This window comes from Apis laboriosa, unplaced genomic scaffold (assembly GCF_014066325.1).
Source record: "Apis laboriosa isolate Shangri-la unplaced genomic scaffold, ASM1406632v1 scaffold204_cov149, whole genome shotgun sequence".
NCBI lineage: Eukaryota > Metazoa > Arthropoda > Insecta > Hymenoptera > Apidae > Apis > Apis laboriosa.
Window position 1 is genome coordinate 742,236 of NW_025222299.1, and position 17,448 is coordinate 759,683.

The window sequence follows — 17,448 nt, forward strand, 5'->3', positions numbered from 1 at the left end:
TTTTTTGATTTTATTTGAGTTAAATAATTGGATAACTATTAATTTTTCTTAAATAATTAGATTATCTTCTTTTTAAAATATAAAGATCTAAAAATAATTACTCAAATAAAGTCATTAAATAAATTATCTAAATTATTTACTTTCCATTAATTTCCAAATAAAATATTTTATAATCTTTACAATACATTTTATTGAAAGCATCAAAAATTAAATATCGTTATCGAATTATCCTTCGCTTAACACAAAAATCCAAAAATCCAAATCCATTTTTGATGGAAATTCCAAAGGGGGAAAAAAAACCATGCTCATTGACAGTATCCAATATCGATAAATAAAAAAAAATAAAAAAAAAAACGAGGTCATTCGATATTTTCCATTAACACGAAAGAAGAAAGAAGAAGGATAGGAAAATAGCAAAGAGAAGAAAAATCTCAATCTTGCCTATTCGATTGGCCCAACAAATGAAAAACCAAACAAACAAACAACGAATAAAGAGAAAAATAAAAAAAAAATAAATAAATAAAAATGAAAAAGATACCAATTTGCTTTATTGCAAACGTGAAACTTACGTGAATCACGTGCTGCTCGGCAGTTGTATCAAAAGGGGCGACTCTAATCGACCGTGCCCTCTCCCTGATCGAAATTGGCAGCGTAGCCAGTGTAGGCAGAGGTAGCAGTGCCGTGGCCGTTTCTATCGTACCCGATTCCGATCGATCGTGATTCGCGAACAGACGTACTACAAGCTGCGACAACGGCATCGCGATGAACGACGATGGTGCGATCGGTGCATCGCTGGGGCGCGTTTGTAGAGCCACTGCTCCTGGCCATCCTCGTCCCCGATTATCCAAGACTTTTCACACGCTGCAATTCATCAAACATACAGGTTTTTATAGAGCATCAATAGAAGGAAACACGTAAATCGTGTTAAGGAGGAATTGATCCGGTGGAGGATTTTTAAACTAAAAGCTTTAATCCTATATATTGGATATATAAATTAACGAATATAATAGCAGACAGAAATTCAACCCTTCGCGATAATATATGCCGAGATATAATGAGATTGTAAATAAAACCATCGGTACCAATCAAAAAGTTTGAAAGATCCAGTTAAAAGTTTTTCATTTTGTTTTAGATTTTTATACTGGGGAAAAGATGATGACTAACAATGTTTCATGAATTGAGAATGAGAGATTTTAGATTTAGAAATATAAATTTTTGATTCTTACATAAGAAAAATATATATTATAATATATATAGTAGTGTATATTATAATATATTTAGGGACTATTTTGTCTATACCAAGAGTTTTTAATATTTTAGACTTTAAAACTTATGAAAGCAAACTACTTGCTAAATATTTCTATTTTATAATTCAAAAAATTAAATTAATTGTGAAAGTTAACAACAACCAAAATAATTCATCTTAATATATATTTTCTAATCAGGATTAATAAAATAATTTCTTATCTAAACTAAAATTTTAAGATATTAACATAGCTATCTTTTTAATAGGTTATCATAATATATGATATGTAAATATTAAACAATTAACAATTTGTAATCTTATTTAATGTCTTACTCAGATATATATATATATGTATATAATACACGTGTATGTAAATTTACTGTACTTATGTCTGACTTTATACGTTGAATGCTGTAAATAAAGAGATCTATGATTGAATCAAAGCAGTTTCAAGAAACCAGTATTCTTCATTAGTTGTAGGATTATTTTATAATTTTTTTTTTTTTAATAACATCACGTCAAACAATCTCAAAATTTTAATCTGAATATTTGCAAGTATAATTTATAAATCAGTATATATTTAAAACTTGGATTACTTCATTATATTTCTTTCATGATAATGTTGACGTATAATGTTTGGGATAAAAATAGCATTGCAATAATTATCGTATCTTAAGTTCTTAATCAGAACAGGTTTCCGTTTAGAACAGATTTCCGTTGTGCCAATTAGCACATTTTAATTTCATTATTATATTTATATTATTGATTATTATAATTTCATTTAATAATCATTTAATAATATTATTTATTCAACAATTTTAGACGATGATCATATACATTATCAATGATATAATTTCTAAGAAATGACGAAATATTATATAAATAAATACATTAATTGTATAATTAAATAAAAAAAATAAATTTGTAAAATATATATAAAAATCGATTAAAATAAAGGATTTTTAGTTAATTATAAATTTCTTATAAAAAAAATAAATAAATCATTGATAAAGTATTTAAGAACAGAATACTCACGTTTGACTAGAATAAAATTAATCCAGTTCCCAGTCGAAAGCAATTCGATGAGAAAGCAGTTGAGAACCAGGATGGCAACTTTTGGGATGGATTCTTAGCCTTTCTGGCTTGCTCCATCCATATTGAATTAAGTTCGATTGGAATCAAGGGGTTTGCCTTTCATCTACGAAAAAATAATAATGAAAAACACTTTTAGTTATTCGTTATAAGCCAGATTGAAAAATAAAGAAGCTTTGTTCCATATCAAGATTAAACGCATGGAAGAAAAACTAATTTCGCAAGAAATTGAAGTTAACTTTGAAACATCGTGCAAGTATTATAAGACAAAAAATTGATATGATATGATGAAATAAACTATAAAAGAACAGAATTTCAATTTGTATTAATATAACTTAAAATAATTACAGAATATCTCAGTAAGAAAAATACTTCATCAATTTCTTGTATATAGATATTCTAATAGTATAAACAATTTAATATTGCTTTCTCTAAGGATGTTATATCACGCGATTATTCTTACTTGTATATATGTTTAATAGTAGAAACATTAAACAAGTAAAAATTCTGTTTAGATGATGTCACATCTTATTGAGAAAGCATTGCAAATAATGACACTTAGTGAGATCATTAATAGATCATGGGAATAATATTAGATATTGTAGTTATTCATTTTAAATTATTAGTTTTACTAAATTTTTAATAAATCTGTTTTATGTTTAATTTTTTAAATAATATGATTATTGAATTTTTTAAAATCAACGTTCGTATTTCTAAAAATATTTCATATTATTTCATATTAAAATTTTTTGAAAAAACTTTTCTATATTTTTAAAAAATTATATACGTTACTTAATATATAAATATTATAAAAATATATTTTTTAATATTTTTATTAAATAAAAAATATTAAAACATCAATATAAAAATTGGAGTATATATGCATAGGATACAATTTAAATTCTGAAAAATTCTTTTTATTAAATTCTAGGGATAATCTCGATTTCATTTTTTAAAATTTGAAATGTTTTTTAAAATTCATCAATATTCGATAAGTTTTATTATATTGATATTAAATTATTGATATTAAATATAAATCATAGCACTTATATAAAATTCTCTTTATCTATATAAAATGTAATTAAAAAAAAGAAGAATAGACATCACACATGCGTTCAACAAAATTATTAGCGTACGAAACACGCGACATTTCCTTCGTCCCTGAAATTTAATTCATTCCGTTGAATTGTACGGAAACGCGAGACCCTAATTGTCTTGATCATATTATATCTTCAGCAAACCATATTTTATCAAGAATTCTCCTGGAATCCTTTCTCGACGAATTCCTTCGATATATAAAGAAAAAATTTAAAAAAGAAAAAATTGTTTTATAAATTATAAAATAATATTTATAACAAATATAATATATAATAATAATATTTTTTTAATACTTAGAAGTAATATTTATTAATTTAATAAATATTTTATAAAAGAAATTATTAATTTCTTACCAAGTTATCAATTTTTATATTAATGTATGAATTTAATAAAATTCTCTTTCTAATATATCTATATTATTTTGTTTCTTTAAGATTTCATTTTTTTTCTTTAATTATTTTCTTTTTCTTCATTATTTGACATTCATCTATTCTTATATTTTCAAATTAAGAATAATGATTTATAATTGATTGCGTTCATTATAATTTTCTATATAAGAAAAAAAATAATTAAAAAAATAAAAAATTAAGAATAAAAAAATTAAAAAACTATTTAAAAGAATTTTCTAAATTTATTTAATTAATTATAATAAAAAATATTAAATAGAAGAAAATATTGTATTTAGAAAATTATATATAAAGAAAAATAAGCAAATAAAAAATTACATAATTTATTTTGTTATCCAAGTATTGCATCAACTTAAAACATATAAAATTTCAATTAAAATTTATTTTTAAAATCAAATTGCTATAATATTCCATATTCCATCATATATAATATAATATATGATACTATCCTATTTAAAGGAACTTTGAATTCTTGTTTTCTTAAGTATTCCTTACACACAAATGATGCATCTTCATTCACATAGATAATAAGCGAAACAGATGGACGCGGATATAAATAGTTATAATTCAAGTATAAATACTGAGTATGCGGTCGAGTTTTCTTCGATCAAACCTTGCAGCACATTCCATTATTCATTCGATTCATGCAACATAGCAATACCATAAACAATCAAGGTTTTCCGATAAAAATACAAATCCAACAAAATTCTATCCTTTAATCCATGCTATGTGAGATCAACTTCTCCGCAATCCAATAAACGAAGATGCGGAAGAATTTATGAATTTCAAGTGAATTCTTCGATTTCTCAAGAAATATTGTCCTGTTGATAAAAGAAGATTACAAAATATTTTTAGAAATGTTATATTTATATATAAAGATACGATTAATATTTAAAAGATATTACTACTGAAGAAGCTAAAAACTAAAATCTAAAAGATATTAATCATATCTAATAAATTTAAATCTTTTTCTTGATAAAAATTTTATATTTTAGAAAAGTTTGTTAAATAATTTAATAACATCGGAATTAAGAGATAATTATTGCATTATTTATTGTGCATAATATGTTTTCTAATGTGAATATTTATAATTCTGAATTGAAATTGTAATCAAATGATAATAGAATATATGTAAATTTAGATTATTAAACAATCGACATTCATGAATAAGAAGTTAGATAAATGTTGTTTTTCTATATTAATTGAATCTTGAGTTAGAACTTGAACTTAAATAGAATAATAAGATTCGATTTATTGGTTAAATAATTTATGACAAAGGATTACATGAATCAATCACATAATTCTTATGTTAAACGATTGATTAATTTCAATCATTTCAAATTAATTCAATTTAATTTAAAATTATTTAACGTATTAAAATCCTTAAATTTAACATATTAATTCTAAATTTATTCATCTAAATCTTATAAAAAATAAAAAAAGTTAATTTTAATTTTCTATTGCAAGATTTTTTGAAAAAATTATATTGAATTATTTTTTTTAAAAATTAATTTAATACAATATTACGAATATATCAAATAAACAAAATAAAAAATATTATTTTTTGTCAATATAAAAATATCAATATAAATATCCAATCAAATTATTATTGTAAATTAAGAATAATTCTCAATATATCCAAAATCTTAAATTAATTTCAATTTTTTCTAAAAATTCGAGCCATTCAATTACTGTTTTTTTTAGAAATCTAATGTTACAGATAATAAACCCGTGTTGCTGTATTGAATTTGGCTGTTGTTGTTTGAAAAATGCACGATGGAAAGATCTCTCCCTAATTTTGCATTGGAGGGCATGACGCGATACTCTTTTTTAACGAAGTGAATTTCCCGCGCGTATCCTACCGGATGTAGACACTTGTCGGCGTATAAATAATAAATACGAAATGCACGGGAGACTCTGGCTAGACACGCAGGGTCTTCACCCCACGACATCGAGGGTTGTCGAGGTAAGGAACATGCCAGACAAACCGACGCCGCGTCGTAACGACGATATTACTGACCAACGCCGGATACGAAATGGCAGTAATTTTTCGAATTACATGGCAATATAATATATATTAGAATTATTAATTATAATTATAATTATTAAGTTAATGACAAATTTTCCGATTACATAAAATTCGCATGATATAATTTCGAATTTAATGTTTTGCTTAAAATTTTTTAATTTTTAAAATTTATATCTTTTGTAAAATTTTTTATTCAAATCTAAATCAATCAACAAAGTTATTGATATTGAATTAAAGAAATTAAGTTAATAAGTTTAGTATCTTCAATTTTTAATTTATTTCTAAGTTAACATCTTTTTTTAATTGAATTAAATTAACATTTTATGAATTTTCAAAAAAGTATATATATTAAATCTATAGATATAGTATAAATCTATACATATAATATTATTTAACTAATTCTGATTACATTTGTATATATTGCATGTCATATCATATATGTGGAACAATTGTATGCATCTTCAAATGAGACAATTAGTATTTTTATGAGCATCAATGAAAAAGTTTGTTGTGTTAATAAAAATCGAAGAATTATTTTTTTCCTATTAATAATAAAAAGATTAGGGAAAAAAAAATAAGAAAAACAGAAAAAATGAAATCTTCGTTACACAATTAATATGCAAATTATAACGATATCTCATATTTGCGAACTTGAAATATATATCGAATGTGCCATAAATATTTTCAAGATAAAAATATAATAAGAAAATAAGAATATATTATTTCATTGTAAAAATGAAATAAATAAATGATAAGATCAAAAAGATGAATTAGAAAGGAACTCGAAAATTAAACTTATTAAAAAAAAAGTGGCAAATTATAGTGTAATCGCATTTTGAAATAATTAGAGATTATAATATTAAATCTATAATATTATAGTATTGTCAGCAAGACAGAGAATACGAAAACCCTACACATAAATGTATAATCTCGAAGCACTATAAAGATCTTAGAAGATCTTACTTGTTGCAATTGCAATCATATACATATCCAGGATTTAATCGTATCTAACGAAAGTCACGTAAGCTGTAAGCAGTAGACATTATTCTTTGCAAAAGAACATCTTGTTATGTATTATTATTATTCTCATAATAGAATAGTAATAATTAATATAATTAATATTAATTCAATGTGAATACTGAGAAATGTATTATCATTTTTGTTTGGAATCATTTTTTTAAAAGAAATATACGAGAATAAATCAATATGCTGTATATCATAAATATCATTAAACGTTTAAATGAATTAATTGAATTTTGATATAGATTTTTAATGTATTTTATGAAACATATGGATTGATTTTTCATAGAAAACATTAAAATACATTTTCATTTCATATCAAGATAAAAATTTATTATATTATAAAATCAATGGAAAACTATATTTAATATTTTGTGATAAAAAATTTTTTTTTATTAAAAAATAATTTAAAAATGGAAATTTTTTTCTAGTTCTATTCTTAAAAAAAGATTTACAAAAAGTTTATAAAAAGATTTTTTTTAGAAATTATTCAGGCGATTGAGATATTAGAAAAGTTATTAGACTTGATACAAAATAATTTTTTACTGCGCAATTATACATTTATTTTTGTTGTTTTCATTGAAAAAATAAAAAAAAAACATAATTGAAATAATATTATGTTATTAATATGCATTTATTGTGAATATAAAATTTAAATGCAAACTAAAAAAAAAGTATATTTCAATTTCAACTACAAAAAATCAAATCTTGTTATCAAAATTTAAAAATATTAATTAAAATAATAAAAAAATACATTTTTGTTTCATTAATTGAAAATTTAATTAACATGAGATCATTTTCATCACTGTTTCTGTATAGATTCAATTTAACTAATTCAATTATGTCATGTCATATATTTGTTGAAGATAACAACATTTTCCTCCGAAAAATATAAAAAATGCATTTCTTTAAAATATTAATATTTAATTTAAAAAAAATTAAATTTTATTTTATGATTAATAATATTTAATAATTTCATATCTCACTTACCGATAAATAAAATTTAGAGATGAAAAAGCACAATTCTTTGAAAGAAATTTGTTAAAAGTAAAAATCACTTTTGGAAAGTTTAATATTATGGACTATTAAATGTGCTTATTAAATCGGGTCATAATATTTCGACAATCCGATTACAATTTCTGTTCATTTCCCTTTAATTGTAATAATTCTGACGAAATACATAAAAAATATAACTATCATCAGTTTTTCACTATACTTCATTAGCCATCACATTATGTATAGTCTATAAGAATTTAATGGCTATAATATCGATTTAGAAAATGTAATAAAAAAATCAGATTTTGGTATATATAATATAAATATCATTATTATACAATTTTCATATTTTATCTTGTCATTTTTTTCACTTCGTCTTCATTCTTTTTATTAAGCGCATGAAAGAGAGAGAGAGAGAGAGAGAGAGAGAGAGAGAGAGAGAGAGAGAGAGACGTCAAGTTGGGTCTATCGACCGGAGGAGAATCAGAGGGCGGAAGAGGGTCAGAGACGCGGAACTTCACTAGAACGAAAATTCCGTCTTATTACTGTTCGTAATCCGCATATAATGTTACACAATATCATTTATATACGAAGTTATACATTATACGAAACGCGTCATCTTTGTTTAAAACGGTCAATGGTTTCTAATTCATTTAGGGCGCATTTAAAGCCATTATTACTTTTACACTGGTACGTAGAGGTCGCTAAACATCATCCTCGTGATAATAATGCCCTCGATCATTTTCTAAGATAGCATCTTATTAAACTGTTTTCTTTTTGTAATAGATTACATTTGTTCAAAAAGTCGATTTTCATTTATAAATCAATTATAAATTGACTTAATTTTCAAAAATTTATCTTTGTAATATGTATAAAGCATAATGGCTGAAATTGATCTACCATGAAGTCTTATTTTTCGTATGAATTACTCAACTTCGTGTTCAATATCTTATGAACCAAAAATAAAATTTATGATAGATATATTTTTTCAATTATGACTATATAAAAAAAATTTATAATCTAGTTATATTTTCTAATTTTTTTCTGATGAATCAATTTATAATAATGTCATTGATTTAATATTATACCGAAGCGTGTTTCGATGAAAAGTTCATGTTTCTTTGGTTGCAAGACATGTTGGAACAGTCAGTTACCAGAAATACACTCGTGGGTATGAACGAATATGAACAAAATGTAAGATGCAACTAAATGGAATGAGTGAAAGAAAAATAGACTAAAATAATAAGAACGAATAGAAACTACCAAAAAAATATATTGATTTAAAAGAAAGATAATATAAAATATAATAAATCAAATACAGATGAAGAAGAATTAATAAAAATAAAGGAAAAATATTCATTCTATCCCTGTTATCTTTCTTCTCTCTCATTCGATCGTAGCACATACGTTCGTTCTCTTTCTCTCTCTCTTTCTCTCTCTCTCACAGCTCCCGCTTCACTCTTCATGAAAATCGATTCGTTACCGGCCTGGACAACAGTCTACATCGAACGATTCAAAATTGTATTTTTTTTTGGCATTAAAACATTACCTTATTACCCATTGTATTAATTGGCGATCATCGAATGAAATTTTCCACGATAGAAGTCACAAAATCTCATCGACCGGCATAACTAGTTTTCGCTTGCTATCATTGTATAACAGATACAAACTTCGCGACACACTCAAAAAACAAGTCTCGCGAGAGACACAAAAGCAAACGATGTCACGATTAAAACTGTTGAGAGTACAAAGAAATAAAAGAAAGTCACAATTAAACACACCCTCAATGCACACCTGTCGGCCGACGACGCCAGACTGCGCGAGAGCGCCACCTTTCTCGCCTGTTCCATTCCATCCCCGCCACCCTTCGTAACGCTTCATATTCGCTATCTTCCTCTTTCCTCACACCGTTATTATTCATTCTATCCCTCTTTTTTATTTTTTTATTCTATCACATTCTTTTCATTTTATAATATTTCATTTTCTATAATTATTAATTCATATTTATATGCCATATTTATTTAATGAATCTTTGTTTCTGTTTCATTTCATTACTCTCTGTTTCTATTATATTTCATATCATATCATATATCCTGTAATATTTTTATGTCATGTTTTTTTATATTCTATTTTTATATATATATCTATATTCGTTTGCTTAGTGTATCTTTTTTATTCTCTTGTTTTCATTCTAATCTTTTCACGTTATGCAAACTATCTCTCTTTATCGTTTTTATTTTTTTTTCTCTGCTTCTAGTCTACAAATTCTGCTTCAATCCACGCAGTCGCGCAATTCCGAGCCCGCCATCATAAATGAGAATTGTATCTTTTTAATATCTCTTGTCTTTCTAATTTTTTTATTTTTTTCTTATTCACTTTCAATATTTAGGAATAATTTGGAATTTATCTATTCATCTTCTTCTGAAATAATAATATATTTATCGATATCAATTGATAAATGATGACATGCATTTTATCCTTTTACTATCATTATCAAAAGAAATATATGAAATGTTTAGAAATAATATTAAGTAAAAATAATGTCTACTCAATCCTCAAAATATAAGTTTACAATGTGAAAATCCAAATTAGTAAATATAATATTATAAATAAAAATTAAGTTTATTTTAAAATATTATGACGATATACAATTTTTAATTTCTTATTTACATTTTCTTATTACATACATCATTATATATTCTAATATTCGTTTATATATACTAATAAATTTAAAATTAATTTTTCTATATACAATTATAAATTTTTAAATATTTTTACGAATTTATAACTTTTTATATAATAACGAGATGGCGCTGATAGTTACAAAAAAGAGTAGAGAGAATATCGATATATCGATAGAAATTATTGTTTAATGTAGGAAAAAATGTGTATTCAGCATACGTTTTCACGGTCTCATATCATATGTTATATATATATTATTTATATATGCAATTACATTTAAATTATATTTAAATTTTTCAGTAAATTCGAATTTATAATTAGATTTGCATATTCGCAATAATTATATAAGGATATATAATTATAAGGGCTTATTAAGAAAATAATATTAGAATTTTACTATATGTTAAAAACACCTATTTTAAAAAATAAATTGTGAAGAGATCTTAAAATATTTATCAATATTCTTAATTCCTTTCCAATTACCGCTAAATTATATTAAACGAATTTCCAGCTTTCATCGGAGCAATATTAAATATATATTTATTTCCAAGAAATACGATGTCTACTATATTATTGATATATTCTCCTTATAGTTTTCTGCGATCAAGAATTTCTTACAATAGTATTTAAACAAGTGTCTTTAATTTTTATACATCTTTCATCATATTATGATGTTCCTATAATTAAATCATTCATTAATATTATGCAAAAATATAAATTATATAAATTTTAGAAAATAAAAATATTACATTCATAAAATATTTATCAACAAAAATAAATATTTTATAAGACAAAATTATTTAAATTATTTATATAAAAAAAAAATTTTTTCTAAATTAATTCTAAATTAAATTNATCATTGAAAAGCTGAAAATTAAAATGTAACATTTCATGATAATTCGCTATATTATTTGAATGAATAAAATAAAATCATTTAAAAAGAAAGAAAAAATCATTTAAACAATTGATCACTTTAGGTGTGGTCTTGTCAAGATAAATTCACTATGTTTTGATTAGAAAAACGGCACACCCAGAAAAATTTTGTCGTTAAAAAATAAATATTAAATCGATATCTAGTCTAAAAAAATAAAATATTTAAAAAAATTAAATATTTTTAATTGAATAAAAACTTTGATTAAAATTTTAAGTTAGTATTAAATTAATATCTAGCTATAATAATTTTAAATTTATGATTATTTTTTAATAATATGAAAATAATATCAAAAAGATTGCTTGCTATAGATAAATAGCAATTTAATAATTACTAATACATAATAATTAAATTAATATTCATTTGTATTTATCGAAAACTATCTAATCGCCAAAAATTTTGATCCTCTTAGATTGAAAAAAATATAATAATAATATATATATATAATGTGATTAGTTAGATAATTGATTTTTATCAAACGAAAAATTTTGACTAAATAATATTTTAAATCATATTATTTGTGATTTACGTCAAATAATATTAAAAATAATAAATATTAAATAAATAATGATTATAAATACAATATTCGTAAAAATAAAATTTATTAAACTTATTTTTATAAGATTTTTTTGTAAAAATGACATAACCTGCAATTTTTAATTTCTAATTTCTAATTTTATTAACATGATTAAAATTTCATGATATTTTTATGTTGAATAATATGAAGTTTGCAGTAATATCTAAAAAAATAGCTTCGACCTTCGTATTCGTAATAATGTCAGGACATGCGAAAACCATTTCATTCATTTCTTGCGTCACATTGACTCTTCTATCTTTTTCTATCAAATTAAATGTTTCGAGGTCACGTTACGAGATATTTGTTATCGAAAAACTTAAAATTAGTTTCATTAATAAAAAATAAAAACTAAATTTAATATTAACTTTTGCTAAAAGTGTATCAATTATCTTTTCTTCTTATTATTTTCTATATTAAGTTATTTATAATTTCTACTAGAAATAGTTTGTTAAAATATTTTAAGTTTCTGATTGGTTTTATAAAATTAAATTCCACATCTAATTCTGTAAAATTTAAAAATAATAAAAATAAATGTAGAAGTAAATATAATATATAATTATAAATATAGAATATATGTAATTTAAAAGTAAATTAAATTATTTTTTAAATCTATATATATACTAATTAACCTTATTTTGTTCTCAGTTTCGGTCCTCAAACATAAAACCTTCGATAGCTCAGTTGGTAGAGCGGTGGACTGTAGTTGGCTTCCTTAGAAATTCTCAGATATCCATAGGTCGCTGGTTCAAATCCGGCTCGAAGGAAATATTTTTTCATTTTTTTATAAATTTATATAAAGATATAATAAGTATTTAATAAAAATTAAATACTCTTTTATAATTAATATTGTTAATTAATAATAAAGTAATAATTTTGTAATTTTGTACGTAATTATATAAATTGTAAAGAAACTAATATAATATAATAATATGAAATATATTAATCCAGATGAAAGATTAGAATTTTTAATTTTTTTTTTGTATTTAGATTCTAAATTCATAAAAAGATATGAATTATTTATTTAATGAAATTATTTATTTAATTAAATGAATTTATTAAATGATTGAATTTTTAATAATAAACATAATTTTTTGATTAGTGTTGCTCAATTAATTTTTTCCGAATATGTACAAATAATATGTATACAAATAAAAATATTACTTTAATAAATATAATATATTGATTTTTATTTTAAAAATTTTAAATAAAAAAAAATTACTCGAAACGACCGTGACAGGACTCGAACCTGCAATCTTCGGATCCGAAGTCCGACGCCTTATCCATTAGGCCACACGGTCAGTTGTATCATCAAAGAAATAATTTTTATTAAAGAATATTATATTATTTATTATTTTATGATATTTAACAATATATATCTTTTTTATATATATAATATGAATGAAGTTAAAAACTAATAATTATTTTCTATTTCTTAATATATTCTGATAATAATTTTATTATAAAATTAAAGTTTTCTTAAAGTCAAAAAAACTATATTATCGATTTAAAAGATCGATGTCTTATTTTTTTCAATATAATTATTCAACTAATTTAAATAAAAATATATCATTTGTTGTTCAAAAAGCAAAAGAGAAATAAAAATGTATAAAATGGGATCAATAAATATAATATTCTGTTTTATATATAAATTATATTTTTAAAACTATCAATTTTAATAGAATATTAAAAATTAAAATAAATATTTAAAATAAAGTATTCGCTCACATAATTTACCTACAGCTAACTATAAAAATACGAATATTTATATAATTCTTCTTTGACAAACCTCATCTTTATTATTTATCCATATAGTCACAGTTCTCAAAGAACTTATTCATTTCTGACTTCATCATTTCTGCAATTGTATTTTGCTATTTAAAAATCAAAATTATATGATTTTGTATGATGAATTTAAGTAAATAATAGAAAGAGGTTAAAAATTATGAAATCAGCGTTATTTCCAGAATGTCATAAATAAAACAAATATAAAAAAGGAAAGTAAATGATAAAAAAAGAATAAAAATAAAATAAGAATTAACTATTAGTGCTATCTCTTGAATGCTCAAGGCATTTTTTCAAAGATAATGTAAAATAAAGTAAGAATTGAAAATCAATGCCATCTCTTGATTTCTAAATACATTTCTCTAAAAATATAATAAAATATTATGTTATCATTTATTATTTTACGTTATAATATAATTTGATAATAATAAAATTTTTTTATTACTCATATTTTATTTGTTTTGATATTTTAAAAATTTTTAAAAAATACTTATATTTTTATTATATTCTCGATCCACAAGATGGCATTAAACACTGAAAACAAATCAAAACAACAATAAATTTAGATAGAACAGTATTACTTTATTACCACTATTTTCAAATTTTAAAGAAGAGATTAATTTATTTAATTCTTTCGATCCATTGTTTTTTATAGAAAAAAAGACTCAGGATTAAAAAAATGACAACTTTTCAAACTCAACTTTTTTATGCTTTAGGAAATAAAACAAAAATTCTTTCAGAATTAAAAAAAGTATTTGTTCGACCTTTGATTCAAAGTAAGTTTAAATTTAAGTTTAAATAATATATATAATATTATAATAAGTATAATATAATAATATATAATAATAATATTATAATAATGTTTTTGTATGCATACATATATTTTTTATTATCATATTCTAAATATTTTATTTTTTGAAAAAAAATTGCAATTTATTATTTGTAGTAGCTGTAAAAACAATAAATCAAGAGTACATAGAAGAAGGCATATTAGATAGAATAAGTCAAAAATACAATGTATCAGAAGAAATTATAGATGAATATTATTCAATTATTTTTACAATATTAAAGATTCATTTAGGTACATTATCACAAAATGTCAAACCTATAGAATTTAAACAAATATTAGAAGAATTGAGGTATGTATTTTATAAATATTATATATTATTTCATTATTTTTAATTTTAATATAATAAAAATATATAATATTGTTTCCTTAGATTATCACCAGAATGTATTGATGATCTTTCTATAGTTGTATATGGTCAAAAGCGGTCAGAACTAATATCAGGATTAATACAGAAAACAAAATTTTATCCACATTTAATATCTTGTAAATGGCGCATAGATATTACTATTTCTTCCAGGTAATTTCATATTTTTATTAAATTTTGATATTTGTAATATAATAAATATGTAATGTAACCTAGAAAATATTTTTTATAAATATTTAAGAAATATTACTTATTAGTTTGAATCGTTTTAGTGTATTAAATAGAGTCTTAGAACCATATATTATTATGGAATGGACATTTAATAATGGAAAACGTCAAATATTTGAATTATCTTTGCCAAAGTTTCACCAATTAAGACATGCTATAGCAACTATACTTGTGGAAATACAAAAAATTGAAAAACAATGTGCTGCAAAAAATATTGTTTGTAGTTGATAATAATAATATAAATTTTACTACTGTTAATTTTTTTATTTTTATTTTGTATAGTATTGAATTAGAAATAACCAAAAAAATATAAAATATGTATAAAAAAAAAATATATAAAAATTATTTTCTTTAATAAATAATTATGGAATAGAATTTTATTATTATATTATATTATTATTATTAATTAATTATTAATATTATATTTAATTATATTATTATATTATTATTAATTATAAATTAATAACTATAAATTATTATTATAAAATTATTAAATTATATATCTTCTTATTTTTTAATTTTAAAAAGTTTAGAATCATATTTTTATATTATAATATAAATTTAAAAAGACAATATTTCATATTAAAAAGTTAAAAATTTATATTCTTTACATTATTTATTTTTATTATATGAAATTAAAAAGATAATTTTAATATATTAGCATTCTCTTATGTTTTAATGTTTTAAATAAATGTATGTTGCAAAATGTATCGTATATGTATTTAAAGTATTTAATGGCATGTACATATACATATATATATATATATATATATTAACATATATTAACCTAGTATTATATATGGGATGAGTGAATCTGTTTGAAGAGAGTCGAAGTTTTTTATAAAAATGTCATCTTTATTAAAAAATTATTGGAAACTTATGAGAAATCTTCTTGTTACAAGCCCAAAATGTAAAAAGTTTATTTAATAATTTGTTAATCTTTCATATTTTATATTATGTAATAAATTATAAACTGACTCAATAGGTTATCCAAAACTTCTTCCTTTGACAAGAATGAATACTACAGAAACTGAAAAAACAGAAACGCGACGTATGTAAGATTATAATTCATTATATATCTAATAATTTAATTTTTAATAAATAATTATAATATATTTGTTATAATTCTAGTTTTCTTTTAATATTTAAAATAATCTTTATACTTATATATGTATACTATAGTTTATATTATGCTTTTTTAATAGCAACAATACGTAAGATTCAAACTGATCTGGAAACTATAAAAGATTTGGGTTTATATATTGCTGCATGTTTACCAAAATATGTGCAAAAAACTCAGATTGCTGCTGGTGATGAGCTTGAAATATTAGTATGTCCAGAGGGGATTATTCCAACATTAAAGTTTTTAAAATTACATCAAAATACCCAATATACTTCATTATCAGATATGACTGCAATGGATGTTCCTTCAAGGCAATATAGGTTTGAGGTAAATTATTGTTTGAAAAATTAATATTTTGAAAATTTTATATAACAAATATTGTTCCATGATGTTTTGATTTTTAGATTATTTATAATCTACTTTCTTTAACTTTTAACAAACGTATTAGAGTAAAAACATATACAGATGAATTAACACCTATGCCATCAGCAGAACCAATTTTTGATGCTGCTAACTGGTATGAACGAGAAATATGGGATATGTTTGGTATATTATTTATGGGACATACAGATCTTCGTAGAATTCTTACAGATTATGGTTTTGAAGGACATCCATTAAGAAAAGATTTTCCTCTCAGTGGTTTTGTAGAGGTAATTTTATAATTTTTATATCTTTTGTAATTATACAAATATTTTTAATTAATAATATATAACATAAAAAATATATTACATTTAGGTACGCTATGATGATGAATTAAAAAGAGTTGTATGTGAACCATTAGAATTAGCACAAGAATTTCGTAAATTTGAATTATCTGCTCCATGGGAACAATTTCCAAATTTTCGAAGTATACCTCCATCTGATGAAAATAAGGAAGATTCATCTAAAGATAAAAATTAAATTATTAATTAATTAATTAATTAATTATATTGTCATTGTATATTAAATATAAATTTAAAAAATATTTACATTAATATTTATTTAGTGATATTATGTATTCAAGAAAATAAATATAAAATATAA

At 22.0% G+C, this 17,448-nt stretch overlaps 3 protein-coding genes and 2 non-coding genes across 11 annotated transcripts in view; 3 read left to right on the top strand and 2 right to left on the bottom strand.

The window, feature by feature from the left end:
- The window catches only part of LOC122712601 (ABC transporter A family member 1-like), a 30,471-nt gene extending 17,736 nt beyond the window's left edge, over positions 1–12,735 (bottom strand). For 5 of the 6 annotated variants that reach the window (XM_043932360.1, XM_043932363.1, XM_043932362.1 and 2 more), the window contains exons 1-3: positions 9,438–9,670; positions 2,282–2,444; positions 570–861 (exon numbers count right to left, since the gene is read on the bottom strand). The gene's annotated coding sequence lies outside the window, so the exon portion shown is untranslated. Of the gene's footprint in view, positions 1–569; positions 862–2,281; positions 2,445–9,437; positions 9,671–12,707 lie in introns of those variants that run through there. The other variant, XM_043932364.1, reaches the window with a different exon arrangement.
- A 9-nt stretch (positions 12,736–12,744) lies between these two features.
- On the top strand, positions 12,745–12,842 carry Trnay-gua. Its single transcript has 2 exons — positions 12,745–12,781; positions 12,807–12,842. It is a non-coding gene; the product is annotated as a tRNA-Tyr (tRNA).
- A 461-nt stretch (positions 12,843–13,303) lies between these two features.
- Trnar-ucg lies at positions 13,304–13,376 on the bottom strand. The gene has a single exon. It is a non-coding gene; the product is annotated as a tRNA-Arg (tRNA).
- Positions 13,377–14,435: 1,059 nt separating this feature from the next.
- LOC122712680 (COMM domain-containing protein 5-like) lies at positions 14,436–15,600 on the top strand. 2 transcript variants are annotated; one of them, XM_043932485.1, is made up of 4 exons: positions 14,436–14,636; positions 14,807–14,999; positions 15,081–15,227; positions 15,347–15,600. In XM_043932485.1, exons 1-4 carry the CDS (start codon positions 14,540–14,542, stop codon positions 15,528–15,530), a joined length of 621 nt encoding a protein of 206 aa, XP_043788420.1. In that variant the 5' UTR covers positions 14,436–14,539; the 3' UTR covers positions 15,531–15,600. The 2 variants fall into 2 exon arrangements, with proteins under 2 accessions (XP_043788420.1, XP_043788421.1); XM_043932486.1 differs by having other exon boundaries at positions 14,810–14,999.
- A 490-nt stretch (positions 15,601–16,090) lies between these two features.
- Positions 16,091–17,431, top strand: LOC122712656 (NADH dehydrogenase [ubiquinone] iron-sulfur protein 3, mitochondrial). Its single transcript, XM_043932464.1, has 5 exons — positions 16,091–16,212; positions 16,288–16,353; positions 16,508–16,752; positions 16,830–17,075; positions 17,161–17,431. The coding sequence occupies exons 1-5, from the start codon at positions 16,149–16,151 to the stop codon at positions 17,323–17,325; spliced, it is 786 nt and encodes a 261-aa protein (XP_043788399.1). The 5' UTR covers positions 16,091–16,148; the 3' UTR covers positions 17,326–17,431.
- Positions 17,432–17,448: the final 17 nt, after the last annotated feature.